Source organism: Alligator mississippiensis, chromosome 5 (genome assembly GCF_030867095.1).
Source record: "Alligator mississippiensis isolate rAllMis1 chromosome 5, rAllMis1, whole genome shotgun sequence".
In the NCBI taxonomy this organism is placed as follows: Eukaryota; Metazoa; Chordata; order Crocodylia; family Alligatoridae; genus Alligator; species Alligator mississippiensis.
The window spans coordinates 209375698-209401276 of NC_081828.1; the positions used below are offsets into that span (position 1 = coordinate 209375698).

A 25579-nucleotide genomic window follows, 5' to 3' on the forward strand; every position below is an offset into this window, starting at 1 on the left:
ACCTGGAAGGCAGGTGCATCAAGGAGGTTAGTAAATACCTATACAGATATTCAGACGTGCCTGCAACTATTGGCTGCAAAGATTTTTTTCTTCTAATTTAGAATAGTTGGGCGGGGAAAAGCCCAATGTATTGTATTCTGGACTTGTAAGCTGGCAAACCTTTAAACCAGCATGAAAATAAAACATAAGCAAGACAAAGACACTGCCATATTCAAACAAAATGGTTTTATTGAAAGTGTAATGGAAATTTCTTCATATCGCTTTGATGAAATGAGAGACAGCAGCTGTAGACAAATATGCTTTTGGTAACAAATGAAAATGGATAAAGTAAAAATAAAGCTTTTTTTTTTTTTCTTCTTACTTGTACCTTTAAGCAACATAATCACAATATATACACAAAGGAAGCTAAAATAAAGCTATGTTGAAACCAAAGCGTTTCAATCAATACATTAGATAATTACAGATTGTGTCAATAAATACCCAGTTTTTAAACTGTTTAACAGGCAACTTTTTACACAGATACCAAGAGGAAAAAAAAAATAGATATATTTACAGTTCAGTGCCCTAAAAAAAAAAAAAAAAAAAAAAAGGAAGGACAAATCTTTTCTTTCTTTCTTTTTTTTGGCACCAACGCAAAAAAGGAATAAATTATAGGAAAAAAAATTCATGAAGGCAGGAGTTTTTATCCCCATCACTCATTTTTAAAATTATATATATATATTTATATATGCAGAGAAACCTAGGAATGTTCTAAAACATAATCTTACATTAGTGCCAATAAATACAGAACGGTACCAGACACTTTTTGTCAGTATGGTTGATGCAGTCTGAAGGATAGAAACTACCACCAATTAGATAATTGAATGGGATCTTTCAGTACAAAAAATATCCTTGGAATCCTCCATCTGCCAGTAGTATGTATGTCTACAGCGGCCCTCCTGCACTGCCAGCCAAGTGCCATCCAGCAATCCTTGCCAGGTGACACTTGTGACCAAATGTACCATGGCTCGGTGCAGCACAGTGCGGGGTCCTCGGTAAGGGGTCCAGTGTGGAAGGAATGCCACGGCTCAGGCAGGGTAACCGGGACTCCGGCTGGGAAGACGCAGGGTCCCAGGGAGACGACCAGAGCCTGCTGAAGTTAAAAATCAGACAGCACCAATGACTCCTCAGCAATGCAGCCTGCAGCCAGAGTGAAACCCAGCTGTTAGTCACAGCTGCAGAGGGTCAGCTTAGTTTGCTCAAAATAACTTACGTCCATTTTAAGGTCGATTGGCTCAATCCAAGAGATCTACGTTAAGAAAAAACAAAACAAAACCAAAAACCATAACAGCTTTGCAATATTTAGACATGAGAGTTTCCCAACTGCTGGTTGGCTGTGGGCAACTTCTCCGTGCCAATTTGTATGTACAAACAATCACTTAATAACTAGCAGGTACAAACTGGGGAATTTCTGTTGTCTGGGCTATTAATAGTTCAGTCAATGGAAGTGTGTTGTCTAAGCTTTTCACAAGGATGGTTTTTGCTTTTAACGTAAAAAAAAAAAAAAGAAAAGAAAAGAAAATCAAACTGACTGACCTCTATCTTTTCTTGCCTGGATCACTGCATATGCTATTTAGCAACGCAGATGCCATTCACTTAAATTCAGTGCAGTCTGTGGGGTATGTCACACGCACAGCTCTTGTTCAAACGGGCGGATCTGGGCATTTATCAAAGTCTATGCCAGGATCCGTAAAGAAAAGTGTATCCCCACGTGCCAGCTGGCTATTGCTCAATTACAGGTATTGATTGCATCACAGAAAAGGATTTCACTGTTTCCATTTTTTTTTAAAGCTGGTAGGTTTATACCATGATATACAAACTAGACCAACACACATTAGTACTGCTGGCATAGGCACTTAGTGTACTAATAAAATACAGATTACATCCAATCGTATGCAGTGGCCAAATAGTGTCATGTTTGCAGATTGGTTTAAACACACATGCCTCAGAAGGCCTCTAATACCCCTTAAAATGCTACTTTCTCTTTTAAAAAAAGTCTTCCAAATTATTTCAGCTTTAAGTCATTTTTAGGTTTTCCTAAAACTATATAAAAGCAATAAATAATCCAATACCTTCATTTTCATTTTAATTTATTCATCAATTCATCTATAAAACAAGTATAAATAGTCTGGCCTACTATGCTTTACCACTGTTATACCCTTTATGCTTCAGAGTAGTAAGGAACACTTGAATCGGGAGCACGAGCAGTGTTGCTACAGCTTTGCTTTGCTCTCCGTTCTACAGGCTGGAGAGGTTCTCGATACACCTTCTGCTGCTAATGGTTCCTCTGCATATTCAGGCACCATAACAGATCTCCTAAAAGATCTCATGGCCAAATCCTTAGGAACTTAAATAAATTATAAAATAATTTATGAAAAAGGTTTGTTTTTTTTTCTTTTTAAATATAGTTCATATTATTTCTTGAATAGTTTATGGGTTTGTTTTCCATAGCAGAATTATGGACATCACACCTCTGTATAGTTCTATCCCTTAAAGGATTTTTAGCTACCAAAGAGGATGCAGTTATGAAGACACCCTCGCCAGCTTGAGGCTCTTTTAAGAAATGTTAGACAAGGACTGGAAAGGGATTTGATGGTCGCTAAAGTTAACGCCTTTCAGTCTTTCCAAAACAGTGTTGTCATCTTTAGGCTGCATGCTGCTAAAGACTTTATTGCACTTCCAGGTCATTGATAAACCACAGTGCTACTCATGTACTAAAAGGTAAAAAATAAATAAATACAGATATATTATGCAAAAAACATGATTGTACACATAATACATCTGAGGTATTACCAATTTAAATAAGGTTTCATGCTAGTTCAAGCTTCGGTGGCTATTTCATTCTGGAATTTGCAATAAATAGATGAAATATGATTATGTTTCTAGTGTATGGATTTTCTTCTGTAAACCTTGTCTGATTTAAACATAAGAGCATGTTGGGCTAACCCTTATGCAAATCCTTTTTCACAATAAATAGAGATTCAAAAGTTGTTTTAAAAAGTTTCTGCGACACTGAAAAGTTTCTAGAAGGGGCCGTATTATGACTGACAATGTTAACAAGCAGTATGTCTCAATCATTTTTTTTTTTTTTTTGGTTTTGGGGGGGGAGGGGGGTTTGTACAAAGCACAGGTAAATTGATACTCAAAGAAAGTCTTCTAATGTGTTTTCCCAAACCATAAAAGTTTTTAAATTTTGCACAAACAGCAAGAGAACTGATTGTAGCTGCAGTATTTCAAATGTCCATGTTCTATAGACTAAAAAAAAACAACACCAATTTGTCGGCTGAGAAAGTCTTTTGCAGTATGTTCCTCCTTCAGTGAAAGTTTGCCATCACGCAGTTCTTCATTACAGTTTTAATGTTCAGCTGGCCAAAGCTGGCCTTTTTTAAACTTTCACTGTTTCCATTAGAGATGACTTAATGGCATCTTCTAAAAGCTGATTGTCTGTGAAAGGGGCCGGGGTTTCTGGGACAGATTCAGACAAGCCAATGAGAGACTCCAGGAAGCAAGAGCTCTGGTCTCCAGCCTGGGGGAAGCCGGGAAAATTAGGCAGTTGGAATTGCAAAGCTGAAAAGTTATCCAGGTTCTCGTATTCCTTTAAGGAGTTGTAAAGAGGTCCCAAATTATAGTCTGAGAATGACTGAAAGAAATCCAAGGAGTCAGAGGAAAGGCTGAGATCTGTGTAGCTCTTTGAACACTGCTCCGCTGGGGATGACATGCAGCAAGAAAGCGCGTCACAGTGCGTATCGGCAGTGTCATCTAGAAAACAACTAGCGTCCTGATTGGCATTTTCATCCAGGCATTCGGAGATGTTTGACAAATGGCTAGAGTAGTTTCCAGTGCCGAGTTTTTCAGCGTTTGCGTCACACTGGTCTTCAATGTTAGCGCTAAAGAAATCAGTGGGATGGAAACAGCTCAGATTATCTTGGCAATTATTACTGTTTTCTTCTACATCAGAATCATTGAAGTGGAGTATCCTCGCCAAGCCGTCATCGTCGACGTCAGACTGCGACTTATCAGATGGGACGCTCTCGTACTGCTCTTCCGAATCCTCGCTCTGGTTGGAGGAGACGGAGGAGTCCGTCATGTCGCTGCTGCAGCTGTTCTCCCCGACGGTCTCCAGGTCCATGTTGAATTGAAATGCTGGTGTCAGTGGGATGGCTCGCTCCTCGAACACCGTTTTCCCTACCGAACACCCCAACTGATGGAGCCTGTCCCGGAACGTCGCCTCGGGCTCTACGGTCTTTTCACTACTCTGCTGTTTCTTTTCCAGTTCCAGTTTCATGATGGTGTGGATGAAGTGCGTTTGCACCCGTGCCTGATTGAACTCTATTCTCCCTTGTGTGTTTCCACAGCCATCTTTTGTGCAGCCGCAAGGGAATGACGTGTGATCCATCTGATGGGGAAAGGAGATGCCACGGGTTAGACCAAGGAGATTTACCGACGCTTTCAACAGCTGCATTACTATCTATACACAATGCCCAGAAATGCCAGCTTATTGCAAAAGTCACCACAAGGAATGAAAACAACCCTAAAACTAATAATGCCTGAGAAGCTATACTGAAATTGCTTTTTCCCGGTGGCTTTGAAAAACCAGCTTCACAGCAAAACACAAGTTTCAAAAGTTACATAGTGACTTATCTTTTATGCCTGTAACCAGAGCCATCCCAAGTCCCTACCCTGAGCTAGAAGAGTGACTGCTCTACTTGGCACCCGCTGTAGACTTGTACTCTCCTAGGTCTGGCCAGGGGAAGAGGAATGTGTGACGTACGCTGGACACAAACGCACTTCCATCCCCACGGCCGTGACAGCGAGTGAATGACCATACCCCTGCACAACTAAGTGCAGCCCCCCCGGCCATATTTAAAACCAGAATGCATTTAAAAAAAAGAAAAAACAAACATGGATGCCTACTACAGATGCATCTCAGACTGTGATACGGGCCAACAAAATATGAGTTGTCTACATCTAACCCAGCCTCATCCCATCAGCAAGGCCAGGAATGGGGGTGGATTTTGAGGGCTATGTCAAGTGACCCACTATCACGTGCAGCAGCACTGAAGACAGCGTCAGCCTAGCTTGACCTCACTTGAGTTGCCACAAACTAAGTGGGGGGGATTTGAGGGGACACGAGACCTGGCATGAAACCTAAAAGCAGTGCATTTATTTGCAGGCATGGGCCTACACCGCAGCCTTCCAGTCTACCTTCTTCTGTTTTCATGAGCGAGGGGCTCATTAAACAAACACTGGCCTTGTTTGAAACTGTTCAGAGTGCAAAATCCTAGTGCATTTCCCCTAGCGTGGAAAGTTTGCAGGAACACGCAGAAAACGGAGGCACCGGGAAGCGCTAAGAAGTTCAGCACCCATAGCCCATTCCAAGGGGGCCGTCAAAAACCCACGCCGGTATTATCTTTAAGGTAGGCTGTAACTTGGCACTTCTGATGGTGTCCTTTAATGGAAACCGCTTTTCGAATGCAAGTTAGAACTAACATATTTTACAACCTGGTAATGGCAGCATGAGAATCTGTTCAAACGTGCTGACTCCAAACTAGCTAGCCTTCCACTTTCCAGTTGTGTATGTTGAAAGCTGAGAGGCCTCTGCTTTTCCTTCTGCTTAGGGCTAGGTTTGTGACCCTCACTTGTGCGTAGTTCCAATCCGTGTAAAGGACCTTCTAATATTATGTTTCGCCCTCTCATTTCATTCCCAGCCTCACCCACTTACACCCCGTGCTGCTGAAACACACCACGCGCAGCCTGGGCAGCCGAGCGAACTGCACGTACCTGACATTTAATGCCTGCTAAGCTACAGCTGCAGGTCTCCGGATCGCAGAACTCCTGGCAGTCACAGCCACAGTCCTCACGTGACAGGCGGATGTTATGCAGCTCCCGTTTCTCCTCTTTGTCAATCTTCTTCACCCCCATGGCTTTGAGCAGAACACGCCTCTTTTTGGCAGGGTAGGGCTGGAGGAAAAAGCCATCCTCCAGGTCCACGTTGCTCACGTCGATGTCGTCGTCAGAGATGTCCTCAATGGTGAGCTGGTTGGCCTCCTCCGATTCTTTCGTGCCATTCATGGTTAGCTGCGCGCAAGAAGGGAGGAAAGCAGGGTCAGGCACCGCACACAGCAGACGCTAATGCCGAGTTGGTCAGGAGGCAGCACTCCATCCATGCACACACAGGATTAAGCCAAGGGAAAAGACACCCCCCCTCTCTATGACTGCATCTCGGCATTTCTTAAAAGGGCCACAAAGAGGAATCACAGAAGTAAGCTCACGTAGTGAGCCCTACCCCATGGAGCAGGGGTAGATTAGAGGAAGGGAAGGAGCTGGCTCTTACCCTGCCCCTGGAATACAGCAGCTTTGGAGATGCTGCAGCAGGCAGCTGCTAAATGCTCCTGAATAGAGCAAGGGGGAAACGCTGACCACAGACACCTGGGCCCACCCTCACTGTTACCCAAAGAGCCCCATGAAGGTCACAGAGCAGAATTATTAAATGGATAAAATTCAGTGTCTGTTCTCTATCGTTCAAGGCTGGCGAGCTGACCAGAGCTGGACTAGAACTTGTGCTTCCTGGGAAATTCACATTATGTTACAGCTAATATTAAGGCTTCCAAGATGTCCCTAAGTAGAAGAGCTGCCGTGAACTACTAAGTTCACAAGCTAGTAGTGTCTCACGCTGGTACTCACTTTCCATTTCAGTGCCTCCAGTTTCTCCTCTTTTAATCGCTCTTCAATCTTCTCCCGCCGGACGGTCTCCTGTTCCTTGGAGAATTCGGCCAGGGTGAACTGCCTGGACGAGCTGTGTTTGCTCACCATCCCCAGGGTACAGCCACCACGGCTAGGCACACTGGTGAAGCCCTGGCAGCGTGGAAAGTAGAACACAGTGACCCGGTCGAAATCCACATTGCTCTTCTTTAACCGCTTGGTTTTCTTCAGGATGGATGTTGCTAAAACAGAAGTGACAAGGCACATGAAATCGAAATTCCTGTCTTATGAACAGATGTGCATAAATGTCATCAGGTGCAAAACAGCACAAGAGTTTCAGTTACTCTATACAAATCAGCAGCATGGTGTTCAGTCAGCCTATCTGTAGATTGCTTCTTGCATGTTAAGAAGTCATTTATTTCAAAGACTGAGCAAGAAATCCTAGCCACACCTTTCTACCAGCAAGAACCATCCCTCAGGTTCAGTCTAAGAGGCAACTATTCTTTCTCCTTCCCATACCAATTTCCTTAAACACATCCTCTCAAACACAGCACAGCATAACACACAACACGTTCTACACGCGTGTGTTATTTTATACATCCTCAGGACCCGCGTGCATGTTGCCAGGGCCACAAGGTTGAGGAAACTCTACACTTACACCTCGGATGCTGTTATGCAGATGCCCAAATGGCTTGCTGCTGAAGCTTATGAGGCAGAGCATAAAATAACAGAACTGCTGTTTTTTCTGGTACTTCCTTTTACCATCCACTGGGAGGAACTATGAATCTACAGTTTATTCTCAGGAGACTAATTTGAGAGCAGCTGCAAAGACGGTAATCTTTAGGCAGGTGATCCCAATATAAACATGACAATACATGACTCCGGTTTATCTTAAACTGCTGAAACATGCTTTATATATTTAGAAAGTTTAAAAAGTAATCTCTCCTGAGATACCTAGTTCTACATTTGCTAGCGTAAACAGAACAGCTGGGGATTTGCTAATCTGCAAGAGCAAATCCAGAAATCGAGTGCGTTAGCCTGAACCAACCCAGACATGTCAAACCGTGGAAATTTTAGCAGAAGAACTACTTTGCTGGTTCACAAACATGTTGGCCTGAATTTTCTTAAGTGAAAAACAATTTGGGTTGCTTGCCCATAACCTCTGCAGAATGCTCATGGCAGACAAAGGTTTTCATTGTCAGCACAAAAGAGGCTAATTTTACAGCCCAAACTATGACAAATGTACAAGTAAGACTAGGGATGTATTCAGCAGCCCTCTTGGTCTGAGACCACAAGAAATGCAAAACTCTAGTACTCTTGGTTCAGAGATGAGACCTTTTATTAGACCAACTAAGAAATCACAAAAAAATTCTCTCTCTTTCAAGTAAGACCAGGCACTGTGGATGGAAAGTTTCTAGTTATAGTGGAACATCTGTTTCCAAAGGCAGTAAACCATCTACATGCACAACCAAAGCAGTGTTACCTGCTAGCATAGAGGCCCTCAGGCTGGTGAAACCATTGCCTACATTGGTTTAGCTTAAGTCTGTTGGTTACTGAACAGCTCAATGCAAAGAGCTGTGCACAAACACTGTAAGAGTCCATTCCTGGAAATGCCTACAGTCTCAATAGACAGGACTGCTGATGGATTTTTTGGTCTATATAATGGGATGATAAGTTAGGTACAGAAAGGTCAAATGACATCTCCATCCCCCCTGCTGCAGCTACAAAGGGAGTCAATGGCAAGGCCTATGTCTCTGGACCCCAAAGCCAGTGTATGAACCACAAACAAACCACGGCAGGGCAAACTACGGAGCCGAATTGTAATGACCGGCCAGGAACCCAAAGGATGCCAGATAACTTGGGAGGGAAGAGGGGGGTTCTGGTGTTCCTGCAGCTTAGGGAAACAAGGCAGGACAGTCGGACTTTTAGCACGACACATTTCTCAAAATATAACAGCCAGTTCATCTTTAATCGAAGGAACTGTTTGAGCAACCATGGTAGTCGCAGTTTCTGCAAAATATGCCGGAGGGGCTTTAGAGAATGTGTATCAGTTACTGGAGCCATGCGAATGGTATCTTTTCCCTGTGCACAGGATGTCATGCTTAGGGCTCACCACTTAAAAATATGAATTGAAACAAAAATCTGGTACCCAGTGGGTTCTACTTTGGCATTTGCTTCTCGCCCCCAAATTGTTTACTCATCTCTGACACTTCTCAACTGAGCCAGACACTACCAAAAATTCACTGTTATTTCACAAACCCTAGAGGACAAAAAAAGAATGGGACTCTTTATTATCACAAGACTGCTAAAGCCTTTTCAGACCACTGCGTGTTTGTGTGCGTCTGCTAAGTGGACCTTAACCACAAGGCACGCTCAGGCCTTGAGTACAATTTACTTGGTAAAGCCATTTTCCCTTGCTGAAGATGCCTCTTGCTGCAGCTTTTCGGACAGCAACAAGAAGGTCTCTCCGCGTTTCCCACGTGCAACTAGGAGCTGCTGCGAAAACAAAACAGCGTCTGTCCGGACAAGCAGCAGTGCCAACGTCAAAGGTGTCATGTTATTTGGCAGACTACCCTGTTTGCTTAGGAAACAAGCTCTGAAGTGGTTTGCATTAACTAATTGAGTTACCAGTTAATCATTTTTAAGTGTTTTATTTTTTTAAAAATTTTGGGCACCTAATACTAGCCTTCAAGCCCCTCATTATCCACTTAGTTACTTCAGAGGCAATCACAGCACCAGGTTTTTATCTCTGGGAATCAGGGCTCGCAATGGAAAAAAACCCCCAAGCAGCTGAAGAAAGAAATCTTTAAAATACAAGCTAATTAAACTGGGGGGAAAAAAATGATAGGATGATATGCATTCGTCATCACGGCCAGTCCAGCTGACAATGAATCAAACTTTGCAGACTTTTTGGAGAAAAAGTAGAAGCTGTCTGCACGTGCAGCTGTGAGGTTGCAACAGATGGCTTGATCCCTGCAAACTCTGCTCCGCCGGGCAGCATCGCCGCGAGATACTTACGGGTGAAGTTGGTGGTTAAGGCAGTGCTGGGCCTGGCTTCTCCTCGGGAGTTTTCCTCATCCGACTCCCAGCCAGAGGAAGCGGAAGAAGAGGAGAACGGGGAGCAGGAGGAGGAGGAGGAGCAGTAGGTGGCGTCATCCTCCAGTTCATCGTACTTCCTTTTCAATACTCCACTCATGGTTACTCTGGACGTTTCATATAACTGCAAAAAGAAAGGGAGAAGGGGAAAATGAAGCAAGGGCAACAACAGACACTGGCTGCTTGCTTTGTTTTTGGCTTTTTTGTTTTTGTTTTTTTGTGCAATTCACCCAGGCAGGGAGCTCTCGAGGCCTCTTGCACCTTGCTTTGACGGCTCAGCTGAAATTCAACAAGGTTGTAACCATCGCTCCCTACAGGAGATCAGAGGCAGGCATGCTCAGGTCACCTCCATGTATTCACAGGTGTGCGACTTGTGCAAAAGCGAGGTTATCGCCGCACAGCCCCGACAGGACACGGTTCAATTTCTGCATCCACTAATCCCCCCACCCCATGAAAGCTTTCCCCAGGTCACAGCTGTAGAGCACACAGGTTTTCTCTTGTTTTTGAAACCATCCAAGTCTCTCCCACCTGGTAGTTCTCACATCTTGGCCTACTTTACCCTACCTAAAAGCTTGGCAGGTGGCTCTTTTAAGTGTCAACTAACATTTCCCTTGCATCCTCCCCACAAAGGAAAGGCTTCACTTAAAAACAGCGCCTTAAGTACACGCAGACACGAGGACGAGAGATCTTCCCCGCACACATTCAATCCACCAAAATGTTACTGGACAATAAGTATTCTGTTTTGCGTAGTGAAGCCTGTACGTCCTCTCCCTGCCCAGATCTCTTTCTGTGCAGCTTCGGCTCCAACATTGTGCTAATTACAAAAATCAGCCAGTTTGCAGAAAACAATCTGTCGGCGTGATTTACTTGTCACAGTCCCCTGAGGAAACAGTCGCAGACTTATTAAATGAAGCACTGAAATACAAATACATTAAATGCAAGAAACATCCTTTCCTGTCAGTTTTGCTCACATTCAACCCACTGTCCAATAAACCATTTTTGTTTATTCGGGGCCGTATCTCCGACACGGCACCCATTCAAAACAGCAGCTCATTAAAAGCAGGGCGGTCGTCTGGCGCTCTACATTTTGTTCATTCTCTCCCAAAGCTCATCTCACCAAAAGACTTAAATAACTTCATTCCTTCATGTTTTTGCAACAACAGTTTCCCGCAGCGAAGAGACAACACACGTTTGCATGATATGCCAACTGAATCATGTCACCTACGCTCTTTCCGAGAGCCCCCCGGAGACCAGGCCACCGTTGGCAAGGCCTCTGTTCAGACCAAGGACATCTCCTTTTAAACCCAAGCTGCAATGTGCTAGATGCCTCTCTTTTTATAGAAATTACTCCTGATGTATTTAGGTTTGAAGTGGGTGAGCATGTAACCAGACATCACAACAAGATTATTACTGGAAGAATGATTCGTTTTGATTGATTCAAACCTGCGTGCGAGTGAGCGAGCATGCAAAAATCGCGGGAGGTTGTAAATCATGACAGCCAAGAGCTCTGCAGCTGTAAGGCAGAAACTCCCTTGAACCAAAACTAGGTGCAGCTTATACGAGTCACCCACCGTTTTGCTGAGGGAGGGAGGATGCCAACTCCAGTCACTAGGCATGGCCCAAGTACTGCTGCTTTTTAGTAAGCGACTTGAGCCGTCTATGAAAAGAAGAGGATATTCTGAGAAATACTGTCACTGCAGCCTAAGGAACTGGATCCAGCCAAGCACAGCTGAACAGGCAGCAAAGAAGGGGGGAGGGGGGGGGGAGCAGAAGGATGCTTGCTCCTTTCTCTTTTCTGGATGCATTACACTGAATCAACATTTTAGGAGGGGTTGAATCACAGTTGAGGACTCAACTGAAAACATCTGGGGAAGGCAGCTGAGCGCTTACCCTGTTGCTGATCAGAGAGCTGCGCAGAATTTCCTGAAGGTGGGAAAGGGGGAATCTCACAAGTCTGCTCCATTTATATTCTTAATTTACAAGCCAGCTACAACAGCATCCTTTAAAGCTACACGAAATCAGAACTCAAGGACGTGTCTGGTATTTATTTGAAACAAGCTTGAGATCCTTTGACAAAGCTTTAGCAAGACCAGTGTTACACACTACAGAAGGCCAAGACCTCCTGCTCCTTCTAGCACATCCAGGTTAGGCTTTTGCAGAAAACCAGATGTATTCTTTGTGCCAATATTTGTATTATTATCTCTCCCCTTTGCATGTCTGTGTATGTTAATTCTGCCGTAAGAATGTAAAACCTTGTGCCAAGCATGCAAAAATACAGAGATTTCAAAACCTCTTAATGATGGGATTTTAAATATCTCAATAGTGCTGCCTAATAATACTTAGCACTATATAAAGTATGCTTTATATCTTTATAGCTCTGTACAAACACTAATTAACTATGTTTACAGATTTCCTTTAGACAATAGCCTCTAAAAGGTTAAGGAAAAAAAAAAAGGCTGGATGCAATGGCTCTTTGGTTATAAAGGAAGTTAATCATTTACTACAATGTGGCTGCGTTGAACCCCAGGCAGCCACAAAGGTACCAGGCCAGGCGCATTTCAAATCTGAGGGGAAAGACTGCTCCTTTATTGGGCTTAATAAAGAACATTTTTGCTAACTATATTTTCATGTTAGTGAAAAGGGAACTGTTTCCCCAATCTCTCTTTATAGTGTTTCTCGATAGCACCAGCACGTCAAGAAGACAGAAGAAATGCTGCAGGTGGTTTTGCCAGGGTTGTTTTTTTGGCCTTAATCCAAAACAGATGGGAAGAAGGTGGATTTTGATATCTTGCATCAGTAACACCACATGTCCAACCTGACACCTGGCTTAACCCCTTTTGCTACTTTCTGTTCAGCTCCCCAGCGCCATTAGACAGAAATGAAAAAGCCTGAGCTTCCAAAAAAGCAACCTTGGTTGCCAATAGAAATGTCCCTTCAGGTTTTGACTTCTGAGCGTGCTCCAGGCTCCCTCTTCTTTTCCAAAATGAACAGGAGGCAGGCAGCCTAGAGACCCAGTCTTCTCTGCAAAGGGTTTGAAGTCAGGTCTGTGCAGAGACTGAGGTTTTTTCCAGCTCAGTTTAACTACTGTTTTCCAATTATAAAGTTGAAAAATTAGGAGTGGCTGAAATTTTACTTAGCTGCTCTTATTTGAGGGTTTGGGATTTTTTTTTGGTTTTTTCCCCTTTCAAAGCACAGTGGTTTAAGGCCACCCCCAGCTGCATTAAAAGCTAATCTTCTTTTGCTCCCTAGTGCCTCCCTGCTGGCAGGCATCTCATTGGTAAAGCAGACTTGCTTCTGTGTGTACACGGCCTACAGGAACGCGCTACACCGCTTCCAGACTCAACCCCAACACGCAGACTTCAGGCTACATGACTTAGCAAGGGATCCCACGCGTGAACAAGGGGATGAAAGTCACCCTCTCCGCACTCTCCGGAGCCGTCCCAGTGACTATCGTGATGGACATCAAACAGCAGATACCGTCATGTTGCAAAAGGATTGGCCAAGGCAGTTAAATCCAAGCTGAACAAGCCCACGCAATTTTGACTACCTGCTTTCAACTGATATAGGTATTACAGAAGTAGTCAAGGTCACCCTACAAAACTAAAGTTAAAGTGGGGGAAAAAATAATCCTTTCTCGTCAAGCTCTCTTACTGCCAGAAACATTTTTTTTCCCAGAACAATGTAAACCACTGCTATATAAGAGTTATTACCTTCGAAATTTCTGCTCACAGGCCACCTACAGTGCAGTCAGCCACAACCATCTTCCACGGTCTACCAACAGCCAAAGTCTGGCCAAGGCACTGCGTCTGCACCTCCGGCCCCTGCCCCTTCTCTCCCCCCCCCCCCCGCTGGCTCAGTTACTACCATGGGCTTCAAGAAACACATCCAGCAGCCTGCTGACATGGATGGGCTACCCCTGTGCAGCTGAGAATCGCGACCACAACACTTTCATTTGCTGCCCAAGATGGACGTGTTAGAAATACTGAAAGTCAAGGCTATGACAAAACACATGACCATGTACAAAATAGCCCTTTTCCATTTGCTTAATTAGCCCATGCAATTCCAGGCTGATTCTCATAATGGCAGGTCTAAATGACCCCCCTTTGACAGTGGTCTTGCTATCAAGTGCAGAAGTCCTCAGATAAAAGCTAACATACTAGCTCAGACATGCCTACAAACCTGGGTTTATTTATGGGGAACAGTAAATTACATCTCAGATAAACTGATTGAATCCAATGATCATTAAGGCAAATACAAGGCATGATAAAGGGAGGTTATAATTTAGGATTCCTTAATGCAAGTGCCCTTTACAAAAGTGATCATCGTGCACTAAATACTTTCCTTCCAACGGAAGAAGGAAAATTATCTGCCACTGCTCTCCGTGCAGATGAAATGAGCTAAAAATGTGTGTGTGTGGAGGGGGGAGATACTAAGGGGTGACAAAGTTATTTGAAATATTTATTGCGTTGTCAATTCATAAGTAGAGTTCGTGCAAACACGATTCTCAATTAATGGGAAAAAGCTTTTAGTGAACTGCTCCCTCCACCCATTACACATTAATTCTAACCCCCTTCTCCCCCACCCCCCACCCGCCTCCTCTTTTCATGATTTTGAGTTGGAACATTTCCCAGGTACCGTTTTCAAAACCTTTGCATGAACTGTACCAATACTGTCTCCCCTACTGAAAAGTGTTCAACTGAGAGGACGGTCATCCTTTCCACAACACCCCCAAGCATCTGAGAGCAGGATTTGGGCTAATGGATTGAATAGTGCCTCGAAAATTTCTCTCTCATAAAACACTGGCTGCTCAGCCAATAAAACTAGAAAACCAATTCATAACCGGTGAGGATATTTTAATTGCTGTGATTCCACAATTCTCTTTTCTGCACAGGACGTAGATAGGGATTTAAGATGAAGCCATAGAAACTGCAAACAGCAGCTTGGGGGGGAAAAAAAAGCTTCTAAAATTGCAGTTACAAAGTCTGCAAGTCCTGTATGCTATGGGAGGGGTTTTACCTTTTTTTAAAAAATATAACCTGAAATAAAATAATCCCATCTTCCTTTCACTGCCAAAAAGACATTCTGTTCTTGGCTACAACTTCTTACTCATCTATTTTACTGAAAACAGCTTTTTGAACAAGTACATAATGCAATGGATCAAACCCACAGGAATTCCTCTCTGGCATCACAACTCCCACTATCCTGGGAATACTTTCTAACAAATATTTAGCCCAGATGTGCATTCCTCCCTCTCTCTCTCTTTAAAACATCAAACTTGGGGAGGAGGGAGGAGAGGGGGTTATATCTAGTGGGGAGGGGGAAGCAAACTGCAGTCTGCTAAATCCTATTCCTGGCTCTCAGCAAGTTGCAGGGTGAAGCCCTAATAAAACATTAATTCCTTGCATTCCAGTGTAACTACCCTACTCCTGGGCGACATGTCAACAGTGAATATTTCGAGTCATTTCGATTTAAGAAGGTTTGGCATTTGTCTAGCCAGCCAAAGAGGAAAGCAACCAAAAACAGTACCAGGGCTAGTTTAGTCTATTTATAACAAACTTCACATTGAAACATTAGGGCTGTATATGCAACTCACTGTTCCTTTTTGTTGCTGGAGAGGAAATTATTTACATGATACTTTTGAGGCCATCACACACGGCTACACTGTGTATGAAGCAGGGGGCACTGCAGCAGCCACGGGCATAAAAACTCAGAAACTTCTGATGTTCAAGCCAGTAGTTGTAATTTCGGCATCTGCTAATCTCGGTGGCCGTAAACTGGCCCCGCGCTCCAGAAACCCTCTCCTGCAGTGTTTATCCACCGACAGGGGTATTTTAAAATTTAGTCTTATGTTGGGAGGATGCCAGAGCCTGGATAAATGCAGAATTGGTGCAGAAGTAATGGGAAGCCAACTTTATTCTGAAAAGCAGCTTTGTAAAATGTAATGGACTTTAAAGATCTTCTTGTAGAAAGCTTTCTGTCAAAGTCTGCACACTTCGCAAGCAAAAAAAAAAGATGAGCCCCCCTCCCCAATAACATCAGCCTCAAACATGGGAATCAGGGTGGATTCCTTCTGCCTGTGAAGATTTTCTGGCTGAAAATTAGTTACCAATTCTGTTCATGAGTCAGATTAGGATCCAACTCACTTCCCCCGAGCGATGGTAGCTGTGCAGGTCTGACAGGAGTAAATATTAGTTTAAAAACAACCACACACATTTTAGTCAGGCATGACTGAAAACACTCCTGGAGCAAGGCTGGAGAACGAAAGTGCAATTGTTACCGTCTCTTTTCAGACTAGGTGGCACTCATCTACATGCTGCTGTTTACTGAAGGTCAGATGACCTTGGTATCTCGCATTAGCAGAAATTTAGTGTAGAGCACTGCTTTTCATTGCGCTCCCTGACACCCTCACAGGACGCTTTCGCTGCAGCCTTTCGATTATTTAATAATCATTACTCTGCCCCTGGTTCGCTGCGCAGTCATTCAAGCTCTTTTAATAAGCTGAGTATTTACTCAAGTGGTTTCCATAATGCCACTGTGATATTCTTCACCCTTACAACCGATTTTGATTTACGATTTCTGGGAAAGCGCCCATAAAAAGAGCCAGCCTCGATATAGACGGGGAAGCGTACAGCCAGGCGCAGTCGGCTTGCCCGCAGCTTCCCAAGAAACCGAAGCCAGGCTTTCCCGTTCAGACTAGATCATTTTAACTCAGCCGGGTTTAAGGTTTCATAACCTCCCTCTGGGTAAAAATAGACTCTTGCCTACCAGGCGATGGCAAAAGCTGAATTATTCAGTGCCACCGAATAAAAGCCTGAGTCAGTCTGGAGCGTCAAAAGTTTATGCCTGTGGCAGTGACGGAGCCGGGGAAGTACATCGGGAGCAGGAGGATTTAGGCAGCGCGCGCCGGCCCCCGCCCCCAGCCCCGGGCGCGCCAGAAGATGGGTTTGCCATTTGCCCTCCACACACCCCTGCTTTCTCGGAAAGGGCCACGGCCGCACGCGCACAGCGCCCAGCAACACCGCGTACAAAGGAGGTGCGAGTCCCGGCGCTGCCGGCACGGACAGCGCGAAGTGCGCTCGGCCTAGGAAACTCCTCGTCCGCTCCCACCCGCGGCATGGTCCTTCCCGTTTGTTCTCCGAGGGGAGAGGAGAGGCACAGCCCGGGCATCGCCTCGGCTCCCGCACCCGCAGCCGCAGCCTTCCCCAGCAGGCTCGCACCTGTCCCGTCCCCGCCCCGCAGCCCGGACCCCGGACCCCAGACCCCGCACCTACCGGGACGGAGCGCGGCTCAGCTCGCACCGCGCGCGGCTGCGGCAGGTCTGAGCGCCCGCGCCTGGCTCTGCGGGCTCCGCGCTGCGCCCCGCCCCGCCTCCGCCCCCGCCGCCGCCGCCGCCGCCGTCACGGGAAAACTCCGGGCTGACGCAGGCGGTGACAGCCCCGCGCATCCTGCTCCTCCCCGGCCCCGCCGCGGCGCTCGGCCTCCGGGGGAGGCGCCTGGAGCCCGCGCAGCGCCGCCCGGCCCAGCCCAGCCCGCCGGCCTCAGCTTGCCCGCCTGCGAAATGGGAGCGCACGGCCTGGCGCGGCTTGGGCTTAGCCTGCTCTGGCTCGCGGCGGGGGGCGACTTCAGCTCAGCGAGCGGGGGAGAGCGGGGGTTTCTTCTCCCTTCCCTCCTCTGCTCTCCTCTGCTTACACACACACACACACACACACACACACACGTTTCTTCTCCTTTCCCTTCCTCTGCTCTTCTCTGCTTCCAGGGAGACACACACACACACACACACACACATATATATAGGGGTTTCTTCTCCCTTCCCTCCTCCGCTCTCCTCTGCTTACACACACACACACACACACACACACACACACACACACACACACACACACACACACACACACACACGTTTCTTCTCCTTTCCCTTCCTCTGCTCTTCTCTGCTTCCAGGGAGACACACACACACACACACACACACACACACACACACACACACACACACACATATATATAGGGGTTTCTTCTCCCTTCCCTCCTCCGCTCTCCTCTGCTTACACACACACACACACACACACACACACACACACACACACACACACACACACACACACACACACATTTCTTCTCCTTTCCCTTCCTCTGCTCTCCTCTGCTTCCAGGGACACACACACACACACACACACAGGGGTTTCTTTTCTTTCTCCTCCTCTGCTCTCTCCTCTCTGCTTCCAGGGAGATGCACACATATATATCGTGAGTGTGAGGACTGCCTGTATATATATATATATATATATATATATGTGTGTGTGTATACATATATATGTATATATATACAGGCAGTCCTCAGACTCAGGACACAGAACTGCCTCTTAAGTCGAAACATTGTAACTCAGAACTGATTTTCCCATAGGAAACAATGTTATTAATGGAGGATTGGTTCCTGAACCAAGGCCAGATACCCTATTTTCACCAAAAATAACACAGAATTTTGTAGTCAATCAGTTATAGGTAAGTAATATAGCTACATTAATGTGTTTATATTGTAAATAGGAATCCTATTGATTTGGAAGGACTTCTTTGAGGAGACTTTGCTGGACTTTTTGAAGGCCTCTTGGCTGGAGTCTTCTCAGGAGTTGTGGCTTCAGGTTTTTCTGGAGTCTTGTCTGCTTTCTTAAAGAAAGTGTCCAAGGAAGTTTGGACAGATGAGAGATAGGGGACGCAGCAAACTTGTTCGCTGGCGTGGTGTGCCATTGGATCAAGCATTGTAAAGTCAAAACAGACGTCAGAAAGGTGAAACAGGGTGCCAATGTATAAACGTTGTAAGTGCAAAAGGTTGTAACTCAAAATGTTGTCTGTGTGTGTGTGTGTGTGTGTGTGTGTGTGTGTGTGTATGTGTATAGATATATATAATTTGTGTCCAAGGCCAAGTTAGCCAAAACTGATTCCAAATCCAAGAGTCCAGAACCGTAAGCGGCCCCTGAGCCGACCCAAGCAGGGTGTGGAGGGCTCAGGGCAAACCAGTTTGTGCAGGGCCCACCCCCATCCCGATCCCTGGATGCAAAGAAGCCGGCGGGGGAGGGCAGCGAGCAGCCAGATGCAAAGCCGGTGGCAGCAGCGCAGAGTTGCCACAGGCACTCCACCCAGCTCCACGTGGCCCCCCAAACCACAGGGCCTGGGGCTGTCCCCCTGATTTGCGCCCCCCAGGGATGGCCTTGAGTGGCCCTACTACTGGCAAACATCCTCCACCCTCACCTGGGGCTTCAGATGTTTCCAAAACCTTTGGTAGGCATCCTGCATGCAGGCCCAAGCCCGGAGGTTTGGGGTTCAGATGCCCCCGAGTTTTGCTTGCCCTCACCGTAAGGCCCTCAGAGCAAGCAAGGAAGGAGACTCCCATTTCCATAAACTGGATTTAAAGCCGCTGCATCTCAGCGGGTACCGAACCACACCAGGGGAGTTCTCCTGCAAGTCGGTTCAGGAAAACCGCTTCTTGGACACAGATACGTGGTATTTCCCCTGCCAGGTTAAGAAGCCACTACACTTGATGCTTTGAGGGAGAGACGCTTTATTTTGTGGACTCATAGACACTAGGGACTGGAAGGGACCTCGCAAGATCATCGAGTCCAGTCCATCGAGTCTGCAGGGATCAAGTGATCCCCACAAGATAAACATCCAGACGCCTTTTGAATGAGTCCAGAGTAGGTGCTTGACCTCCCTCCAGGGGAGTCTGTTCCAGACCCTGGACACCCAGAAGATGAAGAAGTTTTTCCTTATGTAAAATCTCAATTGGCCTTCTAGGAGTTTGTGGCCAGTAGAGACAGGCAGCTGCTTGGCTGGGGCAGCCGAGCTGCTGGAGTCGGTGGCTTCTTAAATCGTGACGTTGGCGTTCGTTTTCTTGAGGTCGGTGTGTCCGTGTAGCATTTCCTCCAGTCACCGCTGTTGCCAAGCTGGGAGAAAAGCATTTGTTTTGGGAGTCAAGAGCATCATCTGGTGCAGCAAAGTTGGTGTTTGAGGATCACCAGCTCAATGCTGACTGCAGCAAGGCTTTTAGAATTGACTTCGATGAACCACCCAGGAAATGCAGCTGCTTCAGGGGTGGAAGGAGGAAGGTAATGACAAGGAGGGCTGGAAAAAGGGCCTGGATGACAGAGAAGGACATGGGGCTGCATAGCCCAACTAAAGCCCTCTTTTCCTCCTGTTTGGAAAGACCCCATAAGTCACACAGCACTCACACTCCCCATGCCAAGGGCTGGGGGATGAAGCCCAGAGCTGAATGTCTGGTGTTTGGGAGACTCAGTAATCCAAAACCAAGGGTCATGCCATTAAACCAGAGTAAAACTGGTTAAAGAATAACACTGGGAGCTCCTTTTTATGGTGTAATGGGATGGAGTAGGGGAGTTTCAGTAATGCTGTTTTTCCTCTTTTTTTTTTGTTTATTGTTTTTTTTTTTTTTTGCTTGAGGTACCTTATCTGGAAGACTCCTAAAAGCAAAAGAAAGAAGCAAGGGGGGCTGCTCTGTTTCAAAGAGAACTGAGCCTGATGCCAGTCACAAGCCTGATGCCAGTCATATCTCTCAAGAGCGGGCAAACATCGACTGCTATGCCAGGCTGTGCACCACACGTTTTCACCACAGTGCAGCATTTAGGGTAGGAGATGGGGGAGTTCGCCACCCAAACCTTCAGCCTCTTCTTGTGACTTCAGGGTTAATGAAAGCTGTCAGTGGACTTTGCTGGAAACCTTTTATGGAGGGAGCAAGTCAAACTGGCCCTCCAGCATTGCTCAGCCCTGCTGTTAAATGCCCAATGCTTGCAAGCTTCAACAGGAGCAAGCAGGTTGAGAAGAGGTCAGGCTTTTCAGCAGGCAGTGTCACTAGGGGAAGGGTGTTGGGCAGTCCCAGATAGGATGGGCCGCCAAGGGTGGTGTAAATCTCTGTGAGGCCTGGATCCAATCCAGCAGACAAGTGCCTGTGGCAGCCAGACCCTAAATGATAACTTTGCGCCAACTTTGTGGAGTTCTCCTGCATCCACACTCAAAGCTCTTCTGGGCTGGCAGAGCCCTCCTGTCTGCCAGCAGAGTTAAACCACATCAGCTGCCTGGAGTAACACTTTGGCTACTGCCTGGCAGCTGGCAGAAAGCATGTGCAGACATCCTGGCACCGTTTAGCTTCTGTGGTCGCTTCAGTAGCTGGTGCCTTCCCAGGGTGTGCTCTGCACTTTGGCAGCCCAGCTCCCCAGTGAGGTGTGTGAAGGCACTAGAAGGGCACCGGGTGAGCACTCATGTTGCACCAGAAGCAGAAAAGTATAGACTGGGGTGGACAATTGTTTGGGCTGGAGGGTCACTTAAGGAATGTTAGGGAGCTGTAGAGGGTGTGGTGGGGATGAGAGGGGAGTGCTGACTCAGCCTTGGCCCCCTTCATGGCTGTTTACAGCACCCCATGCAGTGGGCAAGGGACCGGGGAGATGCCAATTGATTCTATCCAAACCTGGTGCCCGTCCACCACGCACCCACTGCTGGGTGCACCAGACAGAGTGGGCAGGTGAGGTCTCCATGGAAATTGGCCTGGGGCCCCCATGGGCAGGGCATGCTTGGCTGGGCAGACGGGATCGCGGACAGGGAGCGGCTTTCAGGAGTGGGATGTGCAGGCAGGTCCAGGGCTGGGATCACACAGCAGGGACAGCGCAAGGCCAGGCACAGAGCTGTGATCCGCCCCTTGCATGTCCCTGTGACGGGTGCCAGTTCCATGGGCAAGGGCCGGCCGCTGCCTGGGAAACTGGCACCCAACGCATGAACATGCAGGGAGTGGATTGTGGCTCTGCTTTGGCCCCCAGCCCCACCGTCACCACTCCACAATCCTGGCCCCAGCTCCAGTTGCCCGTCCCGCTCCCAGATGCCACTCTCTGCTCGTCCGTGGCCCCATCCCATCTGCCCAGCTGAGTGCACCTTGCATGTAGGGATCCTGGGCTGATCTCTATGGAGATCTCACCCCCCTCATGCTCTGTCCAATGCCCCTTGGCAGTGGGTGTGGGGCGGGCAGCCCAGGGTGCCCAGGCAGCGGGACCAGGTCCCATAGTGGTGGTGGAGATGCTGGCAGAAGCAGCAGGAAGTGTGAGGGCAGAGTGAACCAATACCACAGGGGCTGCCGGGAAGCCAAGTTCAGTCGCTGCACTACTGCTGTGCTGCCTGGCCTTGCACACTACAGCTCCCGGTGTGCCCAAGAGCTGTGCACGGAAACAGGGTGGGCTGCGCTCCATGCACATGTGCCATGGCCTGGGTTGCCCCCTCCCTTGCAGGCTGGACAGAATCACTTGGAGGGCCACATCCAGTCTGCGGGCTGTATTTTGACCACCCCGATATAGAAAAAAACACAGTTCAGGCTTCTTAGTCACAGTGGGTTTTGTAAAGATAGCAGGCAGACAAGGTTCTTTGATGTAATATCTACCAGCGAAATAGTTGGAAAAATTGTTCTGTGCAAGCTGTTGGGCACAAACACGGAAGGGCTGGATCCCCAGAACTACAGATCCTGACTTCATTCAGCACTTTATAGATGAATAGATCTGAGCCTTTTTAGATTCAAGACACCCACACCATAACTTTTGTGAACTGAGCAGCACACCATGTAAAAAAATCCTACTGTATTTATTACAACAGGGACAAGCCGGAGCCTGCACTTATCTCCTCACACCTACTTATCTCCTTGTACCTCCCAGTACCCTTCAAAAGATCTCACAGCTACACAGAGGTGTCCCCTTCGGCTGAGAGTCACTGGTATGGACTCTACCTGCACTGCCACACAGGAGTCAGCCAGGGGGATGATTTAATTGTCTTCCTTTCTTGCAGGCACTGATCAGCTGTGAAACAGTCACTGCAGAAAGTCTGCCTGTATGTACAATGGGACATTCACACCTCTTTTAAGAATGATTAGTTTTATACCCCAAACCTTTAGTTGACCCTGGCTCCAAGTTTTGAAGGGTCCTCTTTAACCAGGAAGACTAGAGATTTGGGTGAAGAGTGACTGGACTGCTTTGAAAATCACATCTTGTTTCTTTTTCCCAATGTAAGTTTTCATCCTGCAATCAGGATCTGAGAAGAGAATCTGGTCACTGGTCTTGCCCAGCCCGAGGCTGATTATCACTACAACCATCTCGGCTGAGGCAGGGTTAAATGCACAACAGGTCTTAGCTGGGACTCAGGCACCTGCACAAACCCTGCTCAGCTGCTGCCTAAAAGCAGACTGGTTTTGGTATCTGAATAACTTCGTATCTGGCCCAAAGTGCCTAAATTTCTCCTTTAGGGCATGCCCAGAAATGCTTTGGTCTTGACAGTGCCAAGCTGCTCACATCTCAGCACCATCAGGATTCACAGCCAGTGTGTGAATCTGGCTGGATCTCTTATCACTTGGGCTGGATTGCTCCAAGCAGGAACTAGAATCAGCCTCCCCTTTTACTAGATGCCAGCTCTAACTACCATATGACAGCCAGATTAACATTTCAGGGGTGTAGGTTGTAGCCGTATTGGTCTAAAGACATACATTTTAACTGGCTGGCTTTTTTGCATACGTACTGGCCTCTGGCTGCTTTACTACTCCATCCAGGACAAGCACTGACCATCTGCAGACACTTCCTCAGCCTGACAAAGCATATTTGTGCCCGAAAGCTTGATAAGAAGAATTTTTCCAACTATTTGAGTTGGTCTAATAAAAGATATCGGATTTATTCAAAGAACCTAGATTCACATTTCACCACTTCTCTTTGGCCCCATGCAAAAGCCTTCAGTAGGAGCAAAGCCTTCAGTAGGAGGGCTTGACAGTGTTTCTGCCCCATAGCCTGGTGCTTAGGATGCTTTGCACAGAGGACAGAGCTCTGGATACAATTTCCCCTTGGCCAGGGGGGTCCTGAACCTGGGTTCCCCGTGTCCTCTATGAATTCTTTAACATATGAAAAATGGGGGGCCAGTCTTAGGGCTAGTCTCTGCGTGAGTCTCCAAAGGAATGGGACTGAACGTGTCCTGCCTGAGCAAGCCTGCCCACGTGCTCCAGAGCTGGTAGGCTTGCCAACCCTCTGGAGCCGGGAGTCTGCCAGAATCGGTATCCATCTCCCGGTGACTACTGAAAGCAATCCGGGAGATTGATATTGTGACTGGGCTGAGGACTTACATCATGGTGGGGAAAAAAAATCTCCAGGAATAGATAGCTTCAGTGAGAGTTGGCAAACCTAAGAGCTGGGAATTGGCTTGTTAGGCTGCTCAGGGCTCATCCTCAGTGCTCGCTCTTAGGCCCATGGGCTTTATTATTTAAAGGGGCCCAAAACTGACATAATTGTGCTGGGTACCCAAAAACTGAGATTGTGGAAATCATGGGCCATTTTCAATACTGGAGACCTTATTTTTTGTGCCCTAGGTCCCTTCATGGACCCCCAGACTGTGAGGGTTTTTGTCTTCTTCTAGCAGGGGCTTTACCTGGGGTTTCTTGTGTGTGTGTTAACAACCTTTTATAGAAGCAGGACATTGGCTGTCACGGTCCCCCTGCTTTACCCATGGCAGCTTTGGGTGTGATGTCTCATGTTGTGTCAGGGTTGACAGTAGTTTTACAAAGAGTTTAGATTATGGATTAATACAGCATGGTTTGACTGGGGATGATCCTGCCACAGGGATGAACCTGCGGGGTGGTGAACTAGATGACCTTTGGAGGTCCCTTGCAGCCCAGCCTCCCTACAATCCATGCTAAAACACCGATTTACCCGCAGGAGAGCACTGAGGATTAGTTAAGAGCATGTCAAGCACCTTGACATCTCCGTGTCATATTAGCAACATTTTAAAACTGACAGTATCCTATTTGCAGCGCATTTTATCTCAGAGCTACGTGGGCCTTCCTGACTATGAGAGCTTGATCGCCAAAGAAGCAATTGCCTTGAGGTTTTGTTTACCATGTTTGGACACAGCTGTGATTAATATTTCCTAACAGGAAAATGTCACGCACGCAGGCCTTCCTATTCAGGGCTTGGGGCGAAGGTTGCTGACTTTGGGTTGCATGCTGGCTCCTCACTTCCTCTTGCTTTCAGACTACACCCCAGACCTCTGGCTGCATCCCCATCTGACCTGCACCTCACTAGGTGCTGACAATGCTATGTGCAGCGGGTGGATTCATTTATGTCAGCGTGCCTGTGGCTCGACATGGCTGCTAGGTCCAGGCTACAGCGCTGGGCCCATTCCAGTCTCATGCAGCGTACGTGGGAAGCCTCGGGGCTCAGGAAAGAGTAAGCTCGTAGCACCAGGTCTAAGCACAACTCTGGAGGCAATATATTAATGAAATTGAAATTGGAAGGTTTAATTTATCACTGCAGTCAGGTTCAGCAGGCAGTGGACCGGGGGTAAGTAGGGAAGAAAGGGCTTCCTGGTTTCAGGGAAAATGAGACCAACCCCAATGTCTGAACAACTCGCAAGGTCTAGTCAGACAGGGACAGAACTGGGTGGCAGTTTTTGGACAAACAGTAGAACCTGGAGGGGACCGAAGCAATTTGTGCATCTGAGTCAGATTTGGAGACTAATTTCAGCCTCCTCTGAAAGGGAAAAAAAATTCTAACATCTTCGGTCTTTTTATTTTTGGTACTTTTAAAATGAAAAATGTCATCAGAGAAACAAAAACTTGGCTTGTTTCCACATTTTCAGGCTCAAACTTTTATGCCAAGAGTGACAGAGATGTTCTGTGTGGACCCCAAATGATTTATTTTTGTTCTGACCCGAACCAAGTTTTACA

The 25579-nt window shown here is 46.8% G+C and overlaps 1 protein-coding gene across 1 annotated transcript; it reads right to left on the bottom strand.

Moving 5' to 3' along the window:
- Nucleotides 1-210: 210 nt before the first annotated feature.
- Nucleotides 211-17192, bottom strand: CSRNP1 (cysteine and serine rich nuclear protein 1). The gene is made up of 5 exons (XM_006264789.4): nucleotides 17109-17192; nucleotides 9760-9961; nucleotides 6724-6983; nucleotides 5821-6117; nucleotides 211-4435 (listed from the first exon to the last, which is right to left on the bottom strand). The coding sequence occupies exons 2-5, from the start codon at nucleotides 9935-9937 to the stop codon at nucleotides 3425-3427; spliced, it is 1746 nt and encodes a 581-aa protein (XP_006264851.1). The 5' UTR covers nucleotides 9938-9961; nucleotides 17109-17192; the 3' UTR covers nucleotides 211-3424.
- Between the last annotated feature and the right edge of the window lie 8387 nt (nucleotides 17193-25579).

Coding starts and splice junctions, on each gene's coding strand:
- CSRNP1 (XM_006264789.4), bottom strand. CDS start 9,937: ATGAGTGGAGTATTGAAAAGGAAGTACGATGAACTGGAGGATGACGCC. Junction 6,984..9,759: donor CTTAACCACCAACTTCACCC/GTAAGTATCTCG, acceptor CTTCTGTTTTAG/CAACATCCATCCTGAAGAAA. Junction 6,118..6,723: donor TGGAGGCACTGAAATGGAAA/GTGAGTACCAGC, acceptor TCTTGCGCGCAG/CTAACCATGAATGGCACGAA.